Source organism: Homarus americanus, unplaced genomic scaffold (genome assembly GCF_018991925.1).
Source record: "Homarus americanus isolate GMGI-L3 unplaced genomic scaffold, GMGI_Hamer_2.0 scaffold23578, whole genome shotgun sequence".
NCBI lineage: Eukaryota > Metazoa > Arthropoda > Malacostraca > Decapoda > Nephropidae > Homarus > Homarus americanus.
Window position 1 is genome coordinate 643,331 of NW_024733231.1, and position 22,106 is coordinate 665,436.

Here is a 22,106-nt window from a genome sequence, read left to right on the forward strand (position 1 = left end):
CTATACAAAAAAATAAATCTTATAAATACAAAATCTGTTTGGGCATTTGTTATTTTATTTCTTCCTTTTATGTGTTGTATTGTCCTCCGATTGTAAACACCAGCAATAGTCCCCCATCATGGCAGGATCCCCTCTACTCTGGTACCTTTCCTCCATACGTCTAATGTCCTGATGAAATCACTTTCCCTGTTCATCACTAACCGCAGATTCTCAGGAAAAAGGTCTGAGTGTGCGTGAAGGAGATGGACTTTCAGGGACATCCTGCATCCTAAATTTTTTTAATTTTTTAAGAGTTCCTTTACAAGTTGGCAATAGTTTTCTTTCTTATTGTTTTCAAGAAACCCCTTGACTACAGATGTGAAGGATTTCCATGCAGTTAGCTCATTTTCATTCAGTTTGTTTTCAAAGTCATCACGAAGTAACTTTCTTATCTGTGGGCCAACAAAGATACCCTCTTTGACTTTAGCATCACTGAGCTGTGGGAATTTTTCCCTCAAGTACATGAACCTATCACCTTGTTTGTCCATAGCCTTCACAAAATTCTTCATTAGTCCCAGCTTGATGTGTAAAAAAGGTAAAAGTACATCGTTTGGGTCTACCAAGGGAGTATATTTAACGTTACACTTTCCTGGAACAAACTCTTCTCTCTTCGGCCAGTCCTTTGTGTTGTAGTGTTTTCTATTGCTCTGCTGTCCCATAAACACAGAAAACATCAATATTTCGTGAACCCTCCTTGAAGGCCCAGTAGAAGGGCTATAACCTTCAAATCACCGCAGATCTGCCATCTATACTCCTTGTATTAATAGCGGTCAGTATTTTCTCCGTACTATCATACGTTTCCTTCAAACCTACAGAATGCGCTACTTGAACTGATGGCTTCTGGTTCCCATTATGCAACAATACTGCTATCAAACTAAACTTGGAGGAATCTATAAAAGCCTCCATTCCTTTGGGTCATGTTTTTCTCCCAACTCTGACATCAGTCCATCTACATCAGTACAGAGGGAATCCTGCATACTGTACAATGAAGATAATGTAATATTTCTTTTCCTAAAAACAGAAATTCGTGTCTTTCACTAGCAAGTTCCATTCCTGCAGTCTTGATGCTAAAAGTTCCGCCTGCTATTTTGACACACGGAGATCACGTACAAGATTATTAAGTTCACTTTGTTCTATAAGATGTGATTCATTGGAAGTCTGGTCAATGAAAGAAGGATCATGGGATGATTCTGAGATTTCTTCCTCAATTTTCCCATCCAAAGTTGAGAGCTCTTCCAAATCAGCCGGTGGTGTAGGTATGGGGAGGCCTTCTCCATGAGGAATGGGCCTTATTGCGTACATTTGGATTCTCAATTTGGTGAATTAACACGACCTCGGCGTTGTATTCTCTTCAGTCCCCTGTTCACTATTTCTAACCTTACATTTAATATATCCCTACCAACACAAGTACGTATCTTATATTACTACACTACATATACAGTACGTACACATATATCATAAAAATGTTACGTGACTGACATTTTTTATTGCCATATTTGAAATCACCCCAAAATTTGTAAAGTGCCGAAAAATGGCATCATTACCCAGGGCTTGATGGTGCATTCAAACTCTTGGAACATAATCATATACAGAATGCAGGGAATCTTTTTTTTTTTTGACGTCATGGACTACAGTCGATTTTGGCAGTATAGCACAATAATTTTAAAAGAGACTACAGGTACAGTTGCTTTGTGTAGTAAAAGGGTTAAAGTGAAGCAGATGGTACGTTTGTAAGCCTCCTCATGCATTGGGGACTGCCTTCTGAGATTTAGTGTAGTGGTCTTTTTGGTTGTTTATATTTATATTTTTTAATATACAGTATGGTTATGGCATTTTATTGTTGAATCAGTTTGATAATTGTATAGACTAATTTTACTGTATCTTTCCTTTTCCAGCTGTACATAAGTATCTCGAAGCTAAAGGTTCCCAGTATTATAGAGATTATGTCGGACATCTTGTGTGTTCTTACATCTCTAGCTGAAGAAGGGGATCAGACATTATGTCTGTCAAGTAATGATGTTGAAGATTCTGGAAAATCTGAAGCCACAGGTAAGAGAATTAGGAAGGATTATGGTGATTAGATGTTTTTGGTATACAGTAGTTTAGGATTCAAGAAAATGTCATGGGCGTGTAAAGATCCCAGTTATAAATGCCTTCGGTATACAGTACTTTGCTATACTGAAATTCATTGAAATCTGGCAGTTAAGTAAAATACAGGTATCCCCTGATCTACAATTGGGTTGTGTTCCTGAAAATCCAATCATTTAGTGAACGATTATACTGTATATCGAACATGTTTTCATAGTGTGTCAATGGGGTTGCATTCCAGGAGTCAGTCAAACTGTGATTTTTCACCCAAATATGCCCCAAAACCACTACTGTACAGTGATCCCTCGGTTAACGAGCGCCTCGGTTAACGATTTACCTTCCATAAGATTCTTAACTTCGGTTAACGAGCAATCCCTTGATTCACGAGTATTTTACGAGCCGACCTCAACATGTTTTCACTTGCCTTTGGTGGTCCACCAGCAGTAGTATTAGTCCGCCAGTACAGTAATTGGTTTTAGGGCTTAAATTCCTTACTATTTTAGTAAATATCAAGAAGTTTATACTATTCAATAATTTTAAAAGTTTAATATTAAATTTTTTAGTCATTTTAACAATTATTGAACATAATTGAAAGTAAGGTAACTAGTTTTATGCTTGCCATCCAGCCTGGCAACACACCAAACAGGTGCCAGTTTCTCTGTCTTTTCAGTGAAGGTAACATCTTGCTTGAGACTCTCTTCAACTAAAAGCTTTTTTCTGTGTTTGCAAGAAAATTATTGGTCATTTTGAAATTTATTTTACATATTGACAATATATAATGCAGTGCAGTGTTGATTTAAAGAAAATAATCTTGAATTACACCAAGAGAACTAAAATTTTATGGGTGAAATGGTGCCATGGGGTGACTTCTCTTCCGCCCCAATTCCTTCTCTTCTACCTTCTCCTCCACCCCCATTCTAATTCCCATCATCATCCAGGAGCCTTCTACATACACACCTCAAAGTAAGTGTACTTTTCTACCTTTTTTGGAATTTAGGCAATTTTCAGTGAGCTGCAACCAATTACCCAAATACCCATTGAAACAATGGTTTCTGTTAACGAGTTTTTCGGTTAACGAGCAACCTGCTGTAACGGATTGTGCTCGTTAACCGAGGGACCACTGTATTGGTATATTAAAGCACCTCAACATCACAGTATCATTAGTATGCACTTAATTCACTCAAAAATGATACCACATTCAATATGATTATCAATTACAGTCCGTAGGCAAAGCAATCACTGCAGCAATGTACAGTAATCATAAGTCACAGGTGGTCATTTGGCATGAGAGTGCAGAGCAAACAAAAACACTTCTGAAGCTCAAGAAGAAAGATTCAGGCAGCGGCACATGGGTTGTCGTTCGCTGTGCAGAGGAGAGCTAATACCTTTCTGCTCATGGTGGCCACTTTGGGATGAAAAATGAAGAGGAAGATAAGCATGTAGCTGTTAGGGAGTGATTTTTCTTTCGCTTGCCTGATACAGCAATTTTTACCAGAGAAACTCCAGTCGTAGCTATAGCAAAAAATGGGTATTAAGAATTGAAATACAGTAGTTAAACTGAAGAATCATACATCGAGAGATTGTATATCAATAGTTAAACTGAAGAATTGTAAGTTGAGAGATTGTATATCAAGGGATGCCTGTACAGTATTCAGTATTTGAATTTTCTGTACATTCACCCCTGCTCCCATGAGAAGAAGTGTAAGTTTTTGTAGCAAGATTTGGTTATTGCATGATATTAATTTTCTTCTATATGAAAGATTATCATGTTAAATGAGACTATGAAAAAGTGAATAGTACTGTATCACCAACTTAGGCTTCAAATGCTCTTAGATCTCTGATGGGGTTGCATGGAGATATGTTGAGACAAAGATTATTTTAGTACTGTACAGTATTAGTCATTTCAATCATTGTGTTTTTAATCATTATCCACTATACCACCCCAATCATCCCAAAGCACAATGGTTGAAGCAGAACATCTTTAAACTTTATACAGATCTCTGGCTATTATTAAAATAGTGTATTGTATTATTAAGAGTAAGCAGCTCCAGTCTACTGTATAGGGCTTGGTAAAGAGATAGCATTGAAGGATTGAGGACTTTTCATGGATAAATTGCTTTATTGATACAGTACTATAAATTTATTTCAGATGTGAGTCAGTCAGCATCATCAAACCTGTCAAACAAATCTGATAACAGTCAGCCAGTCAGAACAAAAACTGGTAACACAAATGGGAATTCTACTGCGATCACCAATTTGAGGTACTGTACCTGTACATACACTACTATCACTATCATATTCCTTTCTCAGTGAAAAGGAGGAGGAGCAGCTGAAACAACCTTTATAAGAAAAAATAAGAACATAATACAGTCAACCCTCGCTTTACGCGGTCCCACTTTACGCGTTTCCACGTTTATGCGGTACCCTGATGGATTCTGATACCGGAGGCATTGGTGGTAAACAGGACGGTGATTCGCTCCTTCTGCAACTTCCGGTCCTGACACTTGCTGGCATTCATCACAACGAAGGTCTTGGAAGGTAGCTTTTTCCAAAAAAGACCAGATTCGTCCATGTTAAACACCTGGTCGTCGGTGTACTGTCCTTCCTCCATAATATCACGTAAAAACGGAGGAAATTCCCTAGCCGCAACACGGTCAGCACTAGCTTCTTCACCACCAATGTTAATATTGGTGATCTTGTTCCTCTTCTTAAATCTCTGCAACCACCCAGAGGAAGCATTAAAGGGTTTGGGCTCTGCAATTCCCATCTTACGTGACACTGCAGCATACAGTTCACGTGCGTACTCCTTAACTGAGGGCTTGTCCACCGCCATGTTCCGTCGCGCCTGACGAACCAAGTAGCTCACAAGTAATTTTTCCGTCTTGAGAAGCACCTGGTTGTGGCAATACTTGATCATAGAAGCACCTGTAGACTTTGTGATGTTCATGTGCTCCTTTATCTTGGCTGCATCCTTCTTAATTGTCCTGATAGTTGATTCGTTAACACCATGCTAGTGTCTCATGACTCCATCCCTTAGTTATAGATATTTTACAGTAGCTCATTCTAATCCAATGTCGTGACCAGAAAGTCAGATTTTGCTGGGTTTCAGAATATGTGGGGAAGAAGGGGAATGAGAGTGCTGATGCTGTGGTAAAATCAGCTGCTTTTCTTCCTGTGGCACATCATTCTACTCTACCTGGCTTTGATATGAAGCCAGTAATAAGAGCTGCCATCTGCTTGAGTTGGCAATGCATTAGGATGTTGTCGGAGCAAACAAGCTCCGTGATATCTACCCAGCATTAAGTGCCTGGGGATATCGGATTTTCGCACCACCGGGAAACTGCTTTGACTCTCCTCTTCATTGGCCACACACTGAGGAAGCTGACCTTGTCCACAAGCTTTGAATTTTATCTATTAACGTTTAAATGTTTTTTACGGAAGTTGTATATTATTTATTACATATGTTTTTAACTTGCATTATTTGATTTCAAGTCTTTTAGGCCTTTATTTTAGTTTGGCAACATATGACCGAAGCTATTGCATCGCCAGGAATGTAATTACCACAATCAATCTCTCTCTTTTCGTTTTAATAATATTAATCCCCTCCTGCTTTTATGTTCATATTATTTCTTCTGTTAGATGTTAGATAATGACTTTATTGAAATGGACTGATTCCGATGAATTTATAAATTATTCATAAGTTTTTTTTATTTAACTCAATATTTTCTTCCTTTACTCTCTCTACAGCAAGGAAAGGCCACAAACAAAGTGTCCAGCAGGAAGAATTGTTAGGTCACGATTTAAAACTGCAGCCTCTGCATCAAAGGAAAGTAAAGCAAGTAATAACAGCAGTGGCAGTATGTCTAGTAATACTAGCAGTGGCAATAAGTCCAATAACACCAGAAGTAATGGGTCAAACAACAGTAGCAGGAATGGTCTTAATAGTACTCTCATCATGAAACCATCCAATCCAGGGAAGAAACAAATTATGAAGCCAAAGCCTGTCAGGTAAAATAAGATGTGCTTTATGTGTGCTATGGTTTGTCCTATTAATATACTGTAATAGTTATCCTTAAAATCATTTGAATAGCCAAATCTTGCATCTAAATGAAATTATTTAACATTGTACTAGTTACAATGAGATATTGATGCCTACCGGGTACAGTATATTGTTTCTCACTTTTGATCTTTTTTTAATTTTTGTATTTATGGTTCTTGATTATTAATATTTTATTTTAAATTTTGAATTTTTATTATAAATTTTATTTACTATGAATTATTATTATTATTATTATTATTATTATTATCATCATCATCATTATCATCATTATCATCATTATTATTAATATTATTATTATTAATTTTATTATTTATTATTATTAATTTTATTATTTATTTTTATTATTATTTTTATTATTATTATTATTATTATTATTATTATTATTATTATTATTATTACATTTCGCCCGCTCAGATCCTGATGTGGGTCAGTGACTTGTGCCTGGGTGGGCTAATCCTTGTTAAAAAAAATAATAATGCTATGATTGTGTTATAAATACAGTATATTTATTTGTGGCATTATTATTCCGTTAATTATTTGTAAAACCTACGTGGTCTACCAAGATAAAGCCTGACGACAGTCTGCGTGGGTGTGTCGCTGAGAACTTCTTATGAAGAGTAATGCAAATATAATAAAGTCTTAATGAATTATTTATGGGAAATACGTATTATGATCAGTAAGGAAATGCATTATTGGCCAACTCAGACGCAAAGGCAAGCGGGAAAATGACCCCTAAAAGTGCGTAGCGACAGCGAGCGCTGGATGTAAAAAAAAAACACTTTCCCTTTTTTGTCTCATTACTGTACTGGTAAATGGCGGGCGGTGCGTGATGATAGCTGCGTTTATTACTGGCGTATGTTGTTATTTTACGGTATGTTAGACAGGTTTATAATATATTTTTATTATTTTAATATACCGGTATCTTATTTTTAATCCAGCTTCCCAAACGTAAGTTTCAGTATAAAATAATTAGTGGTAGGAACGTGTGAGTGCTTTATGATGTTTTCCATCACCACAATATGTAAGAGGTAAGAATTTTATACCCAGTATTTAAGACGACCCCTAATTTTGGGCTGATTTTTTTAAGGTTCAAATTTCGTCTTATAGCCCGTGATATACGGTAACACTTGTTTATATGTCCATGGCAGAAATAATCACTATTTCTATGTTTGCACTGATGTAAGTTAGTTATAAAGACTCACATGATCGGCTGGCACTGCATGAAGTGACTGTTACTTGTGGGGGCCGACTGCAGGCGTAGAACAGTTGGCCTTTTGTCACTGATCTCAGGGGCGGGAGTTGCGAGGTCACACTCGCCAAAGTAGGCCTATCCCACACTGGCACCACCAGCCGTCCCACCAAGCACTCAACAACTCACTTGGTTATCGCCGGTGGACACACGGAATATTCGCAATTGATGCCGTAGGGGATAAGAAGATTTACTACTACTACTACTACTGTACTATTATTATTATTATTATTATTATTATTATTATTGTTATTATTATTATTATTATTATTTTGCCTTCACCCAAAATCTATTATGATGATCATCGAGCTATGATACAATGATATGAGATACTAAAGATGTCACTTTGGCTGGTGAGCTCTGAGATGATTTGAGAGTCTGATAAGGGACCGGCAGGGCCATTCACAGATGTTCCATGTTTGGGAGGCTAAATCTAGTGCAGGATGGATGGCGGCAACGTCTTTCCGGCATTGGTGCTTTTCTGCCACAGTATGCAGTTGGGTGATCTCAAAAGTATTGACACCTTCTCGTGTGGTGCTCCTCCAAGTATTACAGTGTGGAGTGATTGTCTCCCAGGTGAAGGAGTCAATTTGGCACTTTATCAGGTTTGCCTTAAGACTTTCCTTATACCTTTTGCATTGCCCGCCAGCGTTACATTTATCATTCGTTATGCACATACACACACACACACACATAATCATACATGCTCTGAATTAGGCTCGTATGAAAGAGCGAGCTCAGCTGCCTCTTTAGGGAACAGGAAATGTCACCTACATGACATGCTGCATGCTTTCGATTCAGGTAGTAATTGACCCATGTTTGTGCGATGTGTGGCTGTGCTGCCCTGCCCTGTCGGGCTGGCAGTGTTGTCAAAACATAGCCCTAGAGTTGCTTGAAACACTTAATAAAAATCAAGCTGCTTGTACTGCATGTAATGCCATGAGGTACATTTCATCACTGATATATCTGTGATTGGCGCCAGCTGACACCTATTGTTTATCACGGATATATCTGTGATTGGCGCCAGCTGACACCTATTGTTTATCACGGATATATCTGTGATTGGCGCCAGCTGACACCTATTGTTTATCACGGATATATCTGTGATTGGCGTCAGCTGACACCTATTGTTTATCACGAATATATCTGTGATTGATGTCCAACGGGCTAGAAACCATGAAATGTACACTAAAAAAAATAAAAAATCATGTGAGAATGCTTGATAGTAAAGTACAACTCATAAATGTTAAAATTTATACTAATCAACTTTGACCCAGAGAAACAGACCATGTACTGGTGAGGGTAGCTTACTGACACCTCTGGTCAAACACACAAGCTTATATACTGTACAGTAGCATGAGGAGGAGGGGTAGACGTAGACCGACTACCAAGGCCTACAGGTAAAAACCTGTCGGTGGGACTGGCGTATCCATCCACCATGGTTCACAAGTTTCAGCTTGTCCCATTGACCAGTGAGGTGTCACATGGTTTATAAGTAATTTTATTTTTGTTATTAATTTCCTGTTGTCTATTGCTCATTATGGTATGCATTTTTAAGTCATGCCAGATACAGTTATCAATTTTAATTAGCTTATGATGAGTGCATAATACAGTACTGAAGATGCATAATGAGTATTTTTTATCACTTTCTAGGACATCACAAGCTCAAAAATCAAAAGCAAATATTCCAATTAGTCGTCCATCATCAAGTTTGTCAAAAGTGGTTGGAACAGTAAATCAGGCTCCAACAAACCAACAAGGGTTTAATGCTAATCCACCGGTCAATCTCCCAGGATCAAAGTCAAGTCATGAAGAGTTGCGTAAGTCTGCTAGATCTTCCTCAGTGCAGACCAACAAGGCTAAATTGCATTCAACTATTCTGAATGCCACTGTACTGACAGATACAACCACTGTGAAGAGCTTGGATGATGTTTTCAGGTAAATACTGATCAGTTGTTTTTATAAACTAAGTAACCTAATTGACTTGTTAAAATGTCTATTGTCTTGTAAGTAACATTGTGAAAAGTTTGTTCTGTAGGCCAGATGTTTATTTTTAGATAGTTTGATGCTTGCTTCATATAAATTTAAATGCTGTAGTACTGTATTTTGTTCTAGTTTCTGAATATATCAGGTAGATGATGATAGAACTTGAAAGTGTTTAGTACAACACAGACTTGCTAAACATATTAATGACTATTATATTTTATGGCATATAAGACGCCCACCCACATAGGACGCACCCCCATTTTAGCAGGGAGTATTTAGGAAAAAAGTTTTGTGTGGATTTCCTCTTGTAGCCATAGTTTTCTTAAAATAATAGACCATATACTGTACAGTAACAGTAAGTGTGAGAAATTAATAAATATAATACCAATAAATAAGTTACAACCAAAAACTGCAAATAGCAACTCATAATACCTTAGTTCACGACTGTATACTGTACCTATATCAAACAACTAACCAGTTGCTGCAGCATTCATCCCCTCTTTTAACTTATCTAATAATTCAACTTTCTTTGTCAGGGTCATCACTGACTTCTGCCTTTTACATTTCACTCCACTAGCACCACTAGCACTGACACTAGGCAGTCTTTTAGGGGCCATTTCACAGAGAAACACTAAAGTTTGAGAGTACAACATTAGATGCTGCAGGAAAAGGCTCGCAAGCAAGCCACCATAGCCACCATCTGCTTACCACAAATCGTCGAAATCGCGAATGGCAAGGGTCTATAGTGGTCCCTCGGTTAACGAGCACAATTCGTTCCAGAAGGTTGCACGTTAACCGAAACCATTGTTTCAATGGGTTTTGGGTAATTGGTTCCAACTCACCAAAAATTACCTAAAGTCAACAAAAAAGGTAGTAAAGTACACTTACTTTGAGGTGTGTATGTAGAAGGCTCCTGGATGATGATGCTGATGTGAATTTGAAGTGGGAGGTGAAGGAGGAGAAGGGAGAAGAGAAGGAAGTGGAGGTGGAGGAGAAGCATTTTACTGCTTCATGGAAGGTGAGTCACCTTCCATGAAAATGTCAGGAACCTCTGGACTGACAGATTCTCCACCAGGCACATCCTCTCTCCTTCTTGAAGTGGAAGGCTGAGGGCTCCCATCTTGTTCCCGCTGCCTATTACTGAAGAAACTCAATTTTTGTCTGTGGGGCATCTCTCCTCCTCATCATTAACTGATGTTTGAAGAAGGAGACCACTGTGTAATCAACATGACACAAAGCTATTTCAGACTTTTCCACATCTGGGTGCCTTGAAGCCAGTTTCCTGAACTTCTCCTAGTGGTGAACAGCATCTTTCAACTCTGAAGTTGACATATGGTCATCAGTCATCACTTTCCGTTTCCTCCTCACCACTGTCAACCTCGAGCATCTCATCCAGTTGCTGCAAGTCATCTGGAGTAAGTTCCTGTTCATGAGACATCACAAGCTCTTCTACATCCTCCTCCTCCACTTCAAGGCCCAATGACTGACCAATGGACACAATCACCTAGTGCAACTCTGTTTTATCCTGAAATCCATCAAAATCATGGACTACTGATGGCCACAGTGCTTTCCATGAAGAATTGAGGGTTCTAGTGGAGACTTCTTGCCTTGAGGACACAATCAATTTTACAGCCTCCAGGATGTTAAACTGTGTCTTCCAGAACTGTGCCAGTGTTAGTTCAGGATCAGTGGAAGTTGCCTGATGACACCTGATAACCACAAGGAAAAAATAAAGCACGAAGTTCCCAAGCGCTTTCGTGTAATTCACATCTTCAGGGGTGAGTACAGACTAAGGAGAAATACATAACAAGGCTTATATATACAGTAGAGAAGGGTGAGATCAAGTCCACAATGGTCTGGTCACTAGGTAGTGACCCTACTCATCTTCAAAAGCACCGCAGCAGTCACGGCTGGTTCAAGGTTACATAGCGCCAAAGTGTGTGCTGGGTGGGGGGGCGGGTGGTGTCTTCGGGAACGTCCTCTTTTTTTAATGTTCAGATATGGGAACCCTATTCTTACAGAAACATTTGGTCAGCTCCTGACAGCATGTCGCAATCGGGGGAAGAGTCGTCCAACGTATCTGCCATGCCTCTCCCTTCTGTGTCCATCCCCAGTTGAAAGGACTGCTGGTTTCTGGATTGGAGATTGTTGCCTGGCCCCAGATGATACCAGCCTGGTAGGCAGCCCACTTTGCATGTTCCTTGAGGGCTGCCTGGGTTGGTGGAATGGAGTCATATGGTCTCTGCTTGTGGGAAAAGAGATTTAGTCTTGCCTCCTCTACACCAGTGGAGTGTCTGTGGATTTGTGTTCCTACCTTGTAGTTGGCAAAGCAGTTGTACTGTAAGAGATGTGACATAGCAAGGTCAGACTTTGAGGCGCCATGCTGGAGTTGGGATTTGATATCTGCACCATGTTCGATCATGCATACAAATTAAAGCAGTGATGATGGAACAGCCTGTTCAATGCACCCTTCATGAAATGTACTGCTGAAGTGTAACTTGTGCTGAAGCATGTCCCGTCGTATCATCCCAGCAGCCTTGGCCAGATGGATCGTGTCACCGTATTTACTTGCTTGTGCCAGGATTGAGCCAACATCCTTCTCAAAGGCCAGTAGGATATCTCTTCCTTGGTGATGAGCTTGCAGCTGGGGTATGTGAAAAAGCAACTGGTCCTTCAGTCAAGTAGCATGAACATCGGGCAATCCAACACCCAGCTGCTCAAGTCTTTGTCTGTAGAGTGTGATCAGGTCAGCAAGTCTGAAAATGGGTGGTTCAGTTGGGTATGCATCCTTGTTTGGATGAAGCTCTTGTGCTTCTTGCTCATGAGCATTTCAGTGTGTTCTTTCTAGGTTGCACAGGTCTGCCAGGCAGCGAGGGTGATACTTCAGTTATTGTGCCACAACATCTCCTGCACTTAGTTTGGCAAGGAGTTTTCCATCGCCAAGTGTCTTCACACACTCATTCAATCTTTTATTAAGTTTCATTGTCATTGCTTTGGGGTCTCTGACCATTCGTGATATCTTGCTACTGCTGCTCTCCTCTGTAGCAACTACAGAGGTTCGCCTTTTCTGAGCTCTGTTTAACTTTGTGTTGTTGAACAGAAGTCTGCAACTCTCATGAATCTGTGCCTTGTTTCTCCTCAAGGTCTCCTCTATCCCATCATCTTCAACAATTCTTGCAGGGTCAAGCTTGATTGGCAGTGCATTGATTGAATGAAATACAGGAATATTCCTTGCCAAGCTCTTGTAACCGTCATCTCCTTTTTTGGCAGGATTTGCATGTGGAGACTTAAGATCTTCTCTCTTATCCTGTTGACAAAGACAACACTGCCTAGTCCGTGAGGAATGATTTGTTGGTAGATTTTGTGTCCATAACTATTTTTGATTTTCAGGGCCGAGGGTTTATCCTTTTACCACCCTGATGAGCACTTTCTTGTATGGGATACAACTAGGTTCATGCCTTTTGCCCTACACCTAGTCCGATCGTTCATCCAGTGTCATTAGTCTCGTGCGATCTGTACACCATCCAGATAACTAAAACCCCGTTATCCTTGGCTTGGCTCTCCCGCGCTGGCACATCTTGTCAATTCAGGTGCGGCTGCTTAACTGATTTGGGGGTTGGTTAAGCAGTATTTGGGACACTAAGCTGTTGCAGTATGACATGCTTTTTCTTAGCTGACACTGAACCCCATGCTGGGTTGCACAGCAGTGATGTCATCAGTGTGCCCTGGTAGTGCTTGACAATCACTCCCTCACATGCAGAGACCCTCTGCATGCTACCCTCACCTAGTCGGAAAAAACATCAAACCAGTACATAAAACCAGTCATAAATAAGACAAATATGTATCTGAGAGTATCAGAAATAGAAAAACTCGTGTGAGCATGCTTGAAAACATACATATCGACACTAAGATCATTTACATTGACCAACTACATCAATTTCTATAAATAAAGAATCATCTTTTGAAGGTCAATTTGGCAGCCATCTTGAAAAATGGCTGCCATCTTGGATTTCCAAATGGCCAATCAGGCAGATTTGACAAGTAGCCCCTAGGGGTATGATCATGCCAAATTTCATGCTTGTATCACCATTTGCACGATTTTTCCATTATTCGCACTACTAACATGGTTTTTGTTTTACTGTCATACAGAATGTAAAAGCGGGTGTTGATATTGGTGATGGTGAGCTGCTCCGGGGTGGGGACAGGGGTATAATGATGACAATTTTAGATATACTTGTACCTATTCACATGGGTATATATGCAAACACTTTCTTACATAATTAATGTAGTTGAACTTTGGTAGTGATTGAGGTGTTTGAACTGAAATTTTTTATCCGCAGTACAACGATGGTTGGCGGTTTGGCTCCTAGTGGTCGTAAATTGGATCTAACTGGAGTTGTACTTCCTGAGCTTCCTGATATTTCTGCTATAAGGCTGGACAGTAATAGTAGTGGAAACAGAACAGGAGATACAACTGTAATGTCATCTGCTAGTGAGAAGGACTTATCAGTAAGTTTTGTATATTAATGAAGTTATTTTCTATTTGGTCAGATTTCTTGATCTTAGGTCACTTTATTCCATGTACCTGTAAGTTGTTAATTTTTACCAAGACTGATTGACTTGGTTACAGAATCTTGTAGAGATATGGTGGAAATATGCATACAGTGGTCCCTCGGTTAACAAGCACAATCCGTTCCAGCAGGTTGCTCGTTAACCGAAAAACTCGTTAACCGAAACCATAGTTTCAATGGGTTTTTGGGTAATTGGTTCCAGCTCACTGAAAATTGCCTAAATTCAACAAAAAAGGTAGAAAAGTACACTTACTTTGAGGTGTGTATGTAGAAGGCTCCTGGATGATGATGATGATGATAATGGAATTAGAATGGGGGTGGAGGAGAAGGTAGAAGAGAAGGCATTGGGGTGGAAGAGAAGTCACCCCATAGCGCCATTTCACCCATAAAATTTTAGTTCTCTTGGTGTAATTCAAGATTATTTTCTTTAAATCAACACTGCACTGCATTTTATTGTCAATATGTAAAATAAATTTCAAAATGACCAATAATTTGCTTGCAAACACAGAAAAAAGCATTTAGTTGAAGAGAGAGTCAAGCAAGATGTTACCTCCACTGTAAAGACAGAGAGACTGGCGCCTGTTTGGTGTGTTGCCAGGCTGGATGGCGCGCATGAAATTAGTTTCCTTACCTTCAATTATGTTCAATAATTGTTAAAATGACTAAAAAAATTTATATTAAACTTTTAAAATTATTGAATATTATAAACTTCTTAATATTTGCTAAAATAGTAAGGAATTTAAGCCCTAAAACCGATTACTGTATTGGCGGACTAATACTACAGCTGGTGGACTGCCAAATGCAAGCGAAAACATGTTGAGGTCGGCTCGTAAAAAACTCGTTAACCGAAGTTAAGAATCTTATGGAAGGTAACTAGTTAACCGAAATCTCAGTAACCGAGGCACTCGTTAACCGAGGGATCACTGTACACCATATATGTAATATACTGTACAGTATGTAGTGCAAAGTGAAAATACAGTATAGTCTGGATTTATGCGGTTTTTGTTAACTCGTTTGGTCATTTACGCGGTGCCTTGCCAGAATGAAATGCTTTAATTACTTGGTAAATTTGGTCATTTACGCGGGAAGTGGCCCAGGCAGGGTGCGCACAAGGTCGCCCAGTCATCAAAACATTACCGAGTTCTTCATCCACCACCCACCACAGCTGGTCCAAGTCAGTGATAGTGAGGATATGGACTTTGAGGGGTTTGACAAAGAGGCCCCGTGTGCCCAGCCATCTTTTCTACTAACGTAAGTGTGAAAAAACCTAATATTATTGATATTTCTCTTAATTATTAATTATGTGTGCATACCATCATAGAATTAAGATGTTGTTTTGACTACAAGGTACGTATTGTGTCGGAAAAAGTGGAGTTTGGGGGTCGGCCCAGTCTCTATTTCAATTAATCCCATATGTTCTGTTATTTCATTTACGTGTTTCTCGTTTTACGCGGGCCTCCACGGGTTCAATTGACCACGTAAATGCAGACTATACTGTACAGTACAGGCATTCCCAGGTTACGGAAGGGTTCCGTTCCCAAAAATCTTTGCGTAACACAAAATTGTGTACAATGTAATGTGAAACCATTTTTCCCATATACGTACATACTTCCATTATAAAGTAGAGATGCATTCAGATTTTTTTGAGGCTCAAAAAGTAATGCAAGCACACATACGTGTGAAATTAGATCAGCACATCGCGGTCGACACACACTGTAGGATAAAGATGTTACCTGAGAGTGGCTGGCTGTTCGCGGAAAGAACCTCAGCTGACTTTGTTTATTTCTAATAAAATTTTTACTCATATCTCTGTTAATACTAATTTGCCCAAGGAAAGAATTATATTTGTCATTTTTTTTAATAATCCTAGAATAACCATATACAAAAATCTTGTTGCAGCCATTAAACGAATATTAACCTAACTTAAAATAAATGTAATATTTTACATGTCAGCAAAGTGTTCATAAACTGTAGGTAGGTTAGGTTATGTTATGTTAGGTATTGCAGTTTTATGATATAATAAATGTAATACTTTACATGTCAGTGAAGCGTTGATAAATTGGAAATTATAAATATGAAACAATTTATTAAAAAAAAAAAATCTTATTATAATTTGTCCAAAGGGTCTTTAAGCCTACACTCACATTAGGCTAAGATAGAGAACTTGTTTGAAGACGGTTCACATTTCTTTTGTATCTCTTTAATTCTTGAATTTCAGTCGATATCCAGGTATCAACAGGAAGGCGAGACATTTATCTTGCTATGTGTGCCAAGAAGAACGCTGAACATCTTTAATAACCTGAAAAAACGAAATTTAAGTACATGGGTACGTGGGTTTCAGGCAAGTCGTGCTTGTTTCAAGGCGTGAGGAAAGATTTCTTGTAGTTTCTTAATTCTGCAATGTCAGTCAATATCAGGTCATCCAGAAGACCATGAGACATTGTTCTTGCCACGTCTGACCAAAAAATACAAAATAAAAATAATAATAATAATATTGCCCCAAATATAAGAAATACAAGTTACATCACTTAATTCACAAGAGATAATCGTGATGCTTAACACCTCGAGAAACTTGCTATACTTTCTTAAGTATACATTGTAAGGCAATATCCAGTTGTTTGGAGTACCCTCAGACATTCACCTTGCCATGTCTGGCAAAGGAAAAACTTTGAATTGCTAACAAGCTCAAAATTGAGTTGCTTCATCCATGTCATAAGTGAAATGCCCAGTAATCCCCTGGGTATTTCCTTGTAATATTTAGCTAATTACTTAGATTTTTTATTTATTTATTTATTTTTTGGTTTATTTTTTCTTGCTATATCACTTATTTTTTGGAGGACTATGAGAACATAAGGCATTCAATTTGTTATACCTAGCCACAGGAAAGCCTTAGCCTTATAAGTGTGCTAAAAAAACAAAAAAAACAATCAAACATCAACCAAGGCAAGGCCATAGTCCTTCAACACCATCTGGTCATCAGAGTAAGAGTGTTTACAACAGTGACGTCACCGAGCTGTGTATTGTGGGTAAAACAAGTGCCTGGTGGCCTATCCTTCCTGCCTCTAATCCTTAGGGTGAGCTTCCCAAGCAGCCATCTTGCAACTACCACCAGAATCCACATACAGTATTTACTCCACTGGAAATGAATGTAAATCATAGAACAGATTACTGAATTGGCAGACTAGCCCATCAGCTGATGCTCACAACAAAACGTGATGTTCGTAAGGATTTCGTTAATTGAAGTTTTGTTCGTTAACCGAATTGAAGATCCTTATGGGAGGTAATTCGTTAACCAAAATTTCGTTAATTGAACCGTTTGTTAACAGAGGAACCACTGTATTCTTAATAAGAGAAAGGACATTGCATTTCCATGAGTGTGCACGTACATACGTTGGCCTTCCTCTATCAGTGGTTAATTCTACTGTACATACTATAAATAACATTAATTAAAAGATACATTGTTTTACATTAATTTTACTACAGCTACAACCAGGGTCTTACTGTATTTTCCATAGTTTTAAATGGAAAACTATCGTCATGGGTGTAAACACTGACAACAACAATGGCGTCCCGTCTCCTCTTGTGTGACTACATATTATTGATTTATACTGTATAAGGTGCATTAATATCCATTATTTAAAGAATATAGTTTTTAGTTTTTATTAATTTTATTTATTTTTTTTGGGAGGGGGGGGGTAAAAAAGCCACACAAAATATATGAAAAGGTTACACTAGGAACGCATATTATTATTGCTTTATTTTAATGTTAATTACTGATTCACAATACGACGATTCATCGTACACTGCAATATTGGGTGACACATTGCCGTTGCTATTCGAGGCTTTACTGTATTTTCTTTATTTCTATGCCACGGTATTTTAATTTATGCTCTTGCTCTAATAAAGAAGACGGTTTTACTAGGGTGGACTAAAATATCCGTAGTGATATAAATTACGTGCTTATTTACATACTCGGACTTAAATTATGCGTTTAGAAAACAATCACTGTACTGTATTTTTTTATAATTGATTCTTTATTTTGTATTAGTGACCAAATTACAGTACTATACATAAGTGGCACACTGTTTACTATTTATGTAGCATATCCCCTCCATCACATGTGTCACTTACCATTTCCCTGTGTCACCTACCATGCCTCTGTGTCACCTACCATGCCTCTGTGTCACTTACCATACCTCTCACTTACTACAATGCTTCATTCTTCGCCTGCAGTGCTGGTAATTATTACTTTTTGAAAATTAGTAATTACATGTAGTACATGTATATGGGCTGATAGTATTTTATTGCCTTTTTTGGGGGGGGGGGGTGGGTGGAGGAAGTTCCTCGACAAGTCAGAATTTGTGATAATTCGGCAAGGCCAGAGCCCCATATGTACCGAGTTATCGAGGTTTTACTGTATCCTGAAATATAAAATTGCGTAAATTCAATTAATGAGGGTTCAGTGTGTGGGTTGACTCATACAGTATATATTCTGACTAATTTTCTGTTGAATGGTAAAGTTAGCTGTGCCCATATGTCATTTGAGAGCTTTGTAAATGAAGCCTGAAAGAGCCTGGGGAGGTGGATACCAAGGTGGTGTTTGATGATTTCTGGAAATTGGGCAATTACAATCTCCACAAGCAGGTGATGAGGAAGAACAGCTCTCACAATAGTATTCCACTTAATAAATTCACGATTCAGTTTTGTGCTAGAATTAATATAAAGATAAAAACAAATGTCAAAATTGGAACTTGAGGTGACTAGGCTTATAACCCTCTCCCCTTTTACTATAGAAACCCTTATTTGCAACCACCAGTTTTACTAAAATTGGTCTTCTTAATTTGGAATCCAACCCTTGGTGAAAGCAAAGAAGACCTATAATGATATTTTTTCTGTATAAAACAAATATTCTTTCTTAATAGCAAGAGGGTGAAACCATCATCTTACAAAATGTGACTGCAGAGGAATTAGAGCAAGAATACCTGAGTTATTTGCAGTGGGCCTACATTGATGTCAACAGTGAAGATGCCTTCAATATTCATCTCAGAGATACACAGGTATGACTTAAAGATTAATCACTCTCTTTTCTTGTCTTTGCTCCTCTTTTCTTTTTTCTTTTTCAATGGAGATGTTTTTCCAAGCCTTTTATTGCTGTTCTGGAAGGTGGCTGGGGTCAAGAGTAAAATCTCCTTTCATCTTTATGTGCAATAGCTAATGAGGATGTGGTTTTTAAAAAGATTAATGAAGATGTAAAGGCAAAAGAAACTGAAACTCAGTGAGTATTTATTAATAATGGAAAAATTTAGTGCAAAGATAAGGAAGAGGAAAGTAGTACCAGAAGTATAAGGAGAATAAGGCAGATGATTTTGATATAAAAAACTATGTGTAGTACAAAGTCATGGTTTCAACTTTACCCTAAGCATCTTTATGCATGGATATCATCCCAGGGTAATGAAACTAGTGTATTTTGCAGCCTGTAAGTCGACTTTTGAAGCTCCATTTTTTTTTTCAAACTAGGGGTCTTATACAACAGGTATAAAATGACAACCTCTAAATATGGCTCCACGACTAGTATCAGATTTTAACTTTACTGTATTGGTAGGTCTCAGCTACTTAGTACTGGGTTGCAACTTAATTTCCAGCACTCACAAACATGTTTTACCTAACTAGCATTTTTCCGGAAGGGTAACTGTTACTGAACTCCGCTTAAGGTCAGTGTTTACACTACAGTACACATTTCACTTTAACGACTAATTGGTACTACGAAAACTATTGTTAAAGTGAAAATCAATAATGTGGTGAGTATAGTTTACATGTTAAATGGGTCAGTTGGTAACAGCCCTAAGACACTTTCACCCCCTATAACCCCTATAAACCCCACAAAAAATTTCAACCACTTATTCACACACATTAATACTGCATGTAGAGTTAATAACTAATAATAACTAATCTTTAGAGTCCAGTGGTTCCCAACCTTTTTTGACTGTGACCCAAAATAAGTACTATATTTTTAAAATTGTCTGAGGGCCCCTCGCGACACTACTGAGGACACCCCGCGACCCTGATTTGGATCGCGACCTGAGGTTGGGAAACGCTGCTTTAGACACTCTTTGAACTGCTTAATGAAATTGTTTGCAGTTCATCCAAAGGCAGGGGAGTGGTGTTAGTGCCCCCCTGCCCCCACACTCACACTTTCTCTTCATAGACCGTACAGTAGCCTCGGGAACCTTCATCTTCTTAACTATCTCGCATGTTCTTACACCCTGTTGGTCATGTCCATGATTACTTTCTTTTCATCGTATGAGTTCTTTCTCTTAGTCCCACCTTTGTGATGCTCACATTTCTTGGCCATCTGTTTATCCTCCTTTTGTCCTCCACTAGACCTCCAGCAAGACCAGCTCCTCCATAGTTTATACTTCACCACAGGTTGAGAGGTTATGCAACTCGTTCACAGATAAGTGAGTAGGTTACTCCACACCACCTGTTCACATGCTCTAATCAAAACAAACCACCCCACTCGCTGACGTCATCAAGATGGCCACCCAGAGTGACTGTGAACTTTTGCTACTGATCGTTAATGTGTTGAGGTGTCACATTTCATTACTGTCGTTATTGTGATGAATCGTAAATGTGAAACTTGTTAAAGTGAATTATGTACTGTAATCATGTTGTGAGACCCCCTACACATACCGAAACCTTTCAAAACATTAAAATATCTTTCGGTGTTAACTAAAAGAATCATCTTTCCTGAAAAAAGAACTCCACACTCAATACCATGAGTCATTTGTTTACAAAGTCCAAACAACTTATAGGCTTAGCTGCCTTCCACAACGTCTGTCTTCAACACTCAGTGAATTAGTACAGTACGTACAGTACAGTAGTGTATTTATCATCACTAAATAAATATTATTGTAGTGTATTTATCACCACTTAATAAATACTATTGTAATGTATTTATCACCACTTAATAAATACTATTGTAATGTATTTATCACCACTTAATAAATACTATTGTAATGTATTTATCATCACTTAAAAAGTAATATTGTAGTGTACAGTTTTATACATTTGCATATACCCTGGTTTATTCATTAAGCAGTTGTTAAGTGTATAAGTCGCCAAATTGAGCCATCATATGTCACTTGAAGGTAGTAAATAGCGTTGTTAGGAAGATATCTTCATACCATATACTGTACTATGCATTGTGTTACAGTGACCCCTGTTGTAAACTTTTTGCTGAAAGCTCTCACATGAACGCATCCTCAGTGAATACCATCCGATGCAGTTTAGCCTTATGTTTTCAAGTCATATTACAAATTACATTTGTATTTTTCTCTGTTATTGAAAATGTTATATTAGTCATGGTGAACCATAAACCTTATATAAGAGGCCAATCATATGAGGATCCAATACTTGATCGATAAATAAATAAACCTGGCGAATGCGGCAACATCAGCCTGCTTATAATGTAAGACACTGGGTATAATTTAAACCCAGTGTCTTAATTGTCGGTAGACCTATATCAAATCTGATTAGACTATTGTACAGTATTCAGTGAAAAAGTTTTGTCATTTTTGTAAGATTTTTTATTTATTTTTATTAAATCTTCCCCATTTTTTAAACTATGCACTGTATGTACAGTACTTAGATTTTTTTTGTTTAAATATTTCTGGTGACGAGAGCACCTCAGAGTCTGAAAAAAGCGAATTCCGATATACAGTGGTCCCTCGGTTACCGAACGGTTCTATTAACGAAATTTCGGTTAACGAATTAGCTCCCATAAGGATTTTCAGTTCGATTAACGAACAAAACTTCAATTAACGAAATCATTACGACAAACACGTTTTGTTGCGCACATCAGCTGATCACCTGATCGGCTAGTCCACCTATACAGTAACTGGTTCTATGTTTACATTCGTTTCCAGTGAAGTAAATATCAAGAAAGTTGGTCTCTTGAATATTTCTGCATTTTTTATATTAAAATTATTGGTCATTCTGAAATTTAGTTAACATATTGATAATATAGACAGTACAGGGAACAGTTTTTGTGCATCCATCAGCTGATTGAATCTCCCAACAACACTTCTCAGTTTAACTTCGTTTACAGTGAAAT

The 22,106-nt window shown here is 38.2% G+C and overlaps 1 protein-coding gene across 1 annotated transcript in view; it reads left to right on the forward strand.

Moving 5' to 3' along the window:
* LOC121869525 (bromodomain-containing protein DDB_G0270170-like) overlaps positions 1–22,106 on the forward strand; it is a 42,193-nt gene that overhangs the window by 2,536 nt on the left and 17,551 nt on the right. Inside the window, exons 2-7 of the mRNA XM_042370883.1 lie at positions 1,935–2,088; positions 4,277–4,388; positions 5,875–6,135; positions 9,090–9,374; positions 13,763–13,931; positions 18,916–19,050. Of these exons, the coding sequence (XP_042226817.1) occupies positions 1,983–2,088; positions 4,277–4,388; positions 5,875–6,135; positions 9,090–9,374; positions 13,763–13,931; positions 18,916–19,050 (1,068 nt within the window). The 5' untranslated portion in view covers positions 1,935–1,982. The remainder of the gene's footprint in view (positions 1–1,934; positions 2,089–4,276; positions 4,389–5,874; positions 6,136–9,089; positions 9,375–13,762; positions 13,932–18,915; positions 19,051–22,106) is intronic.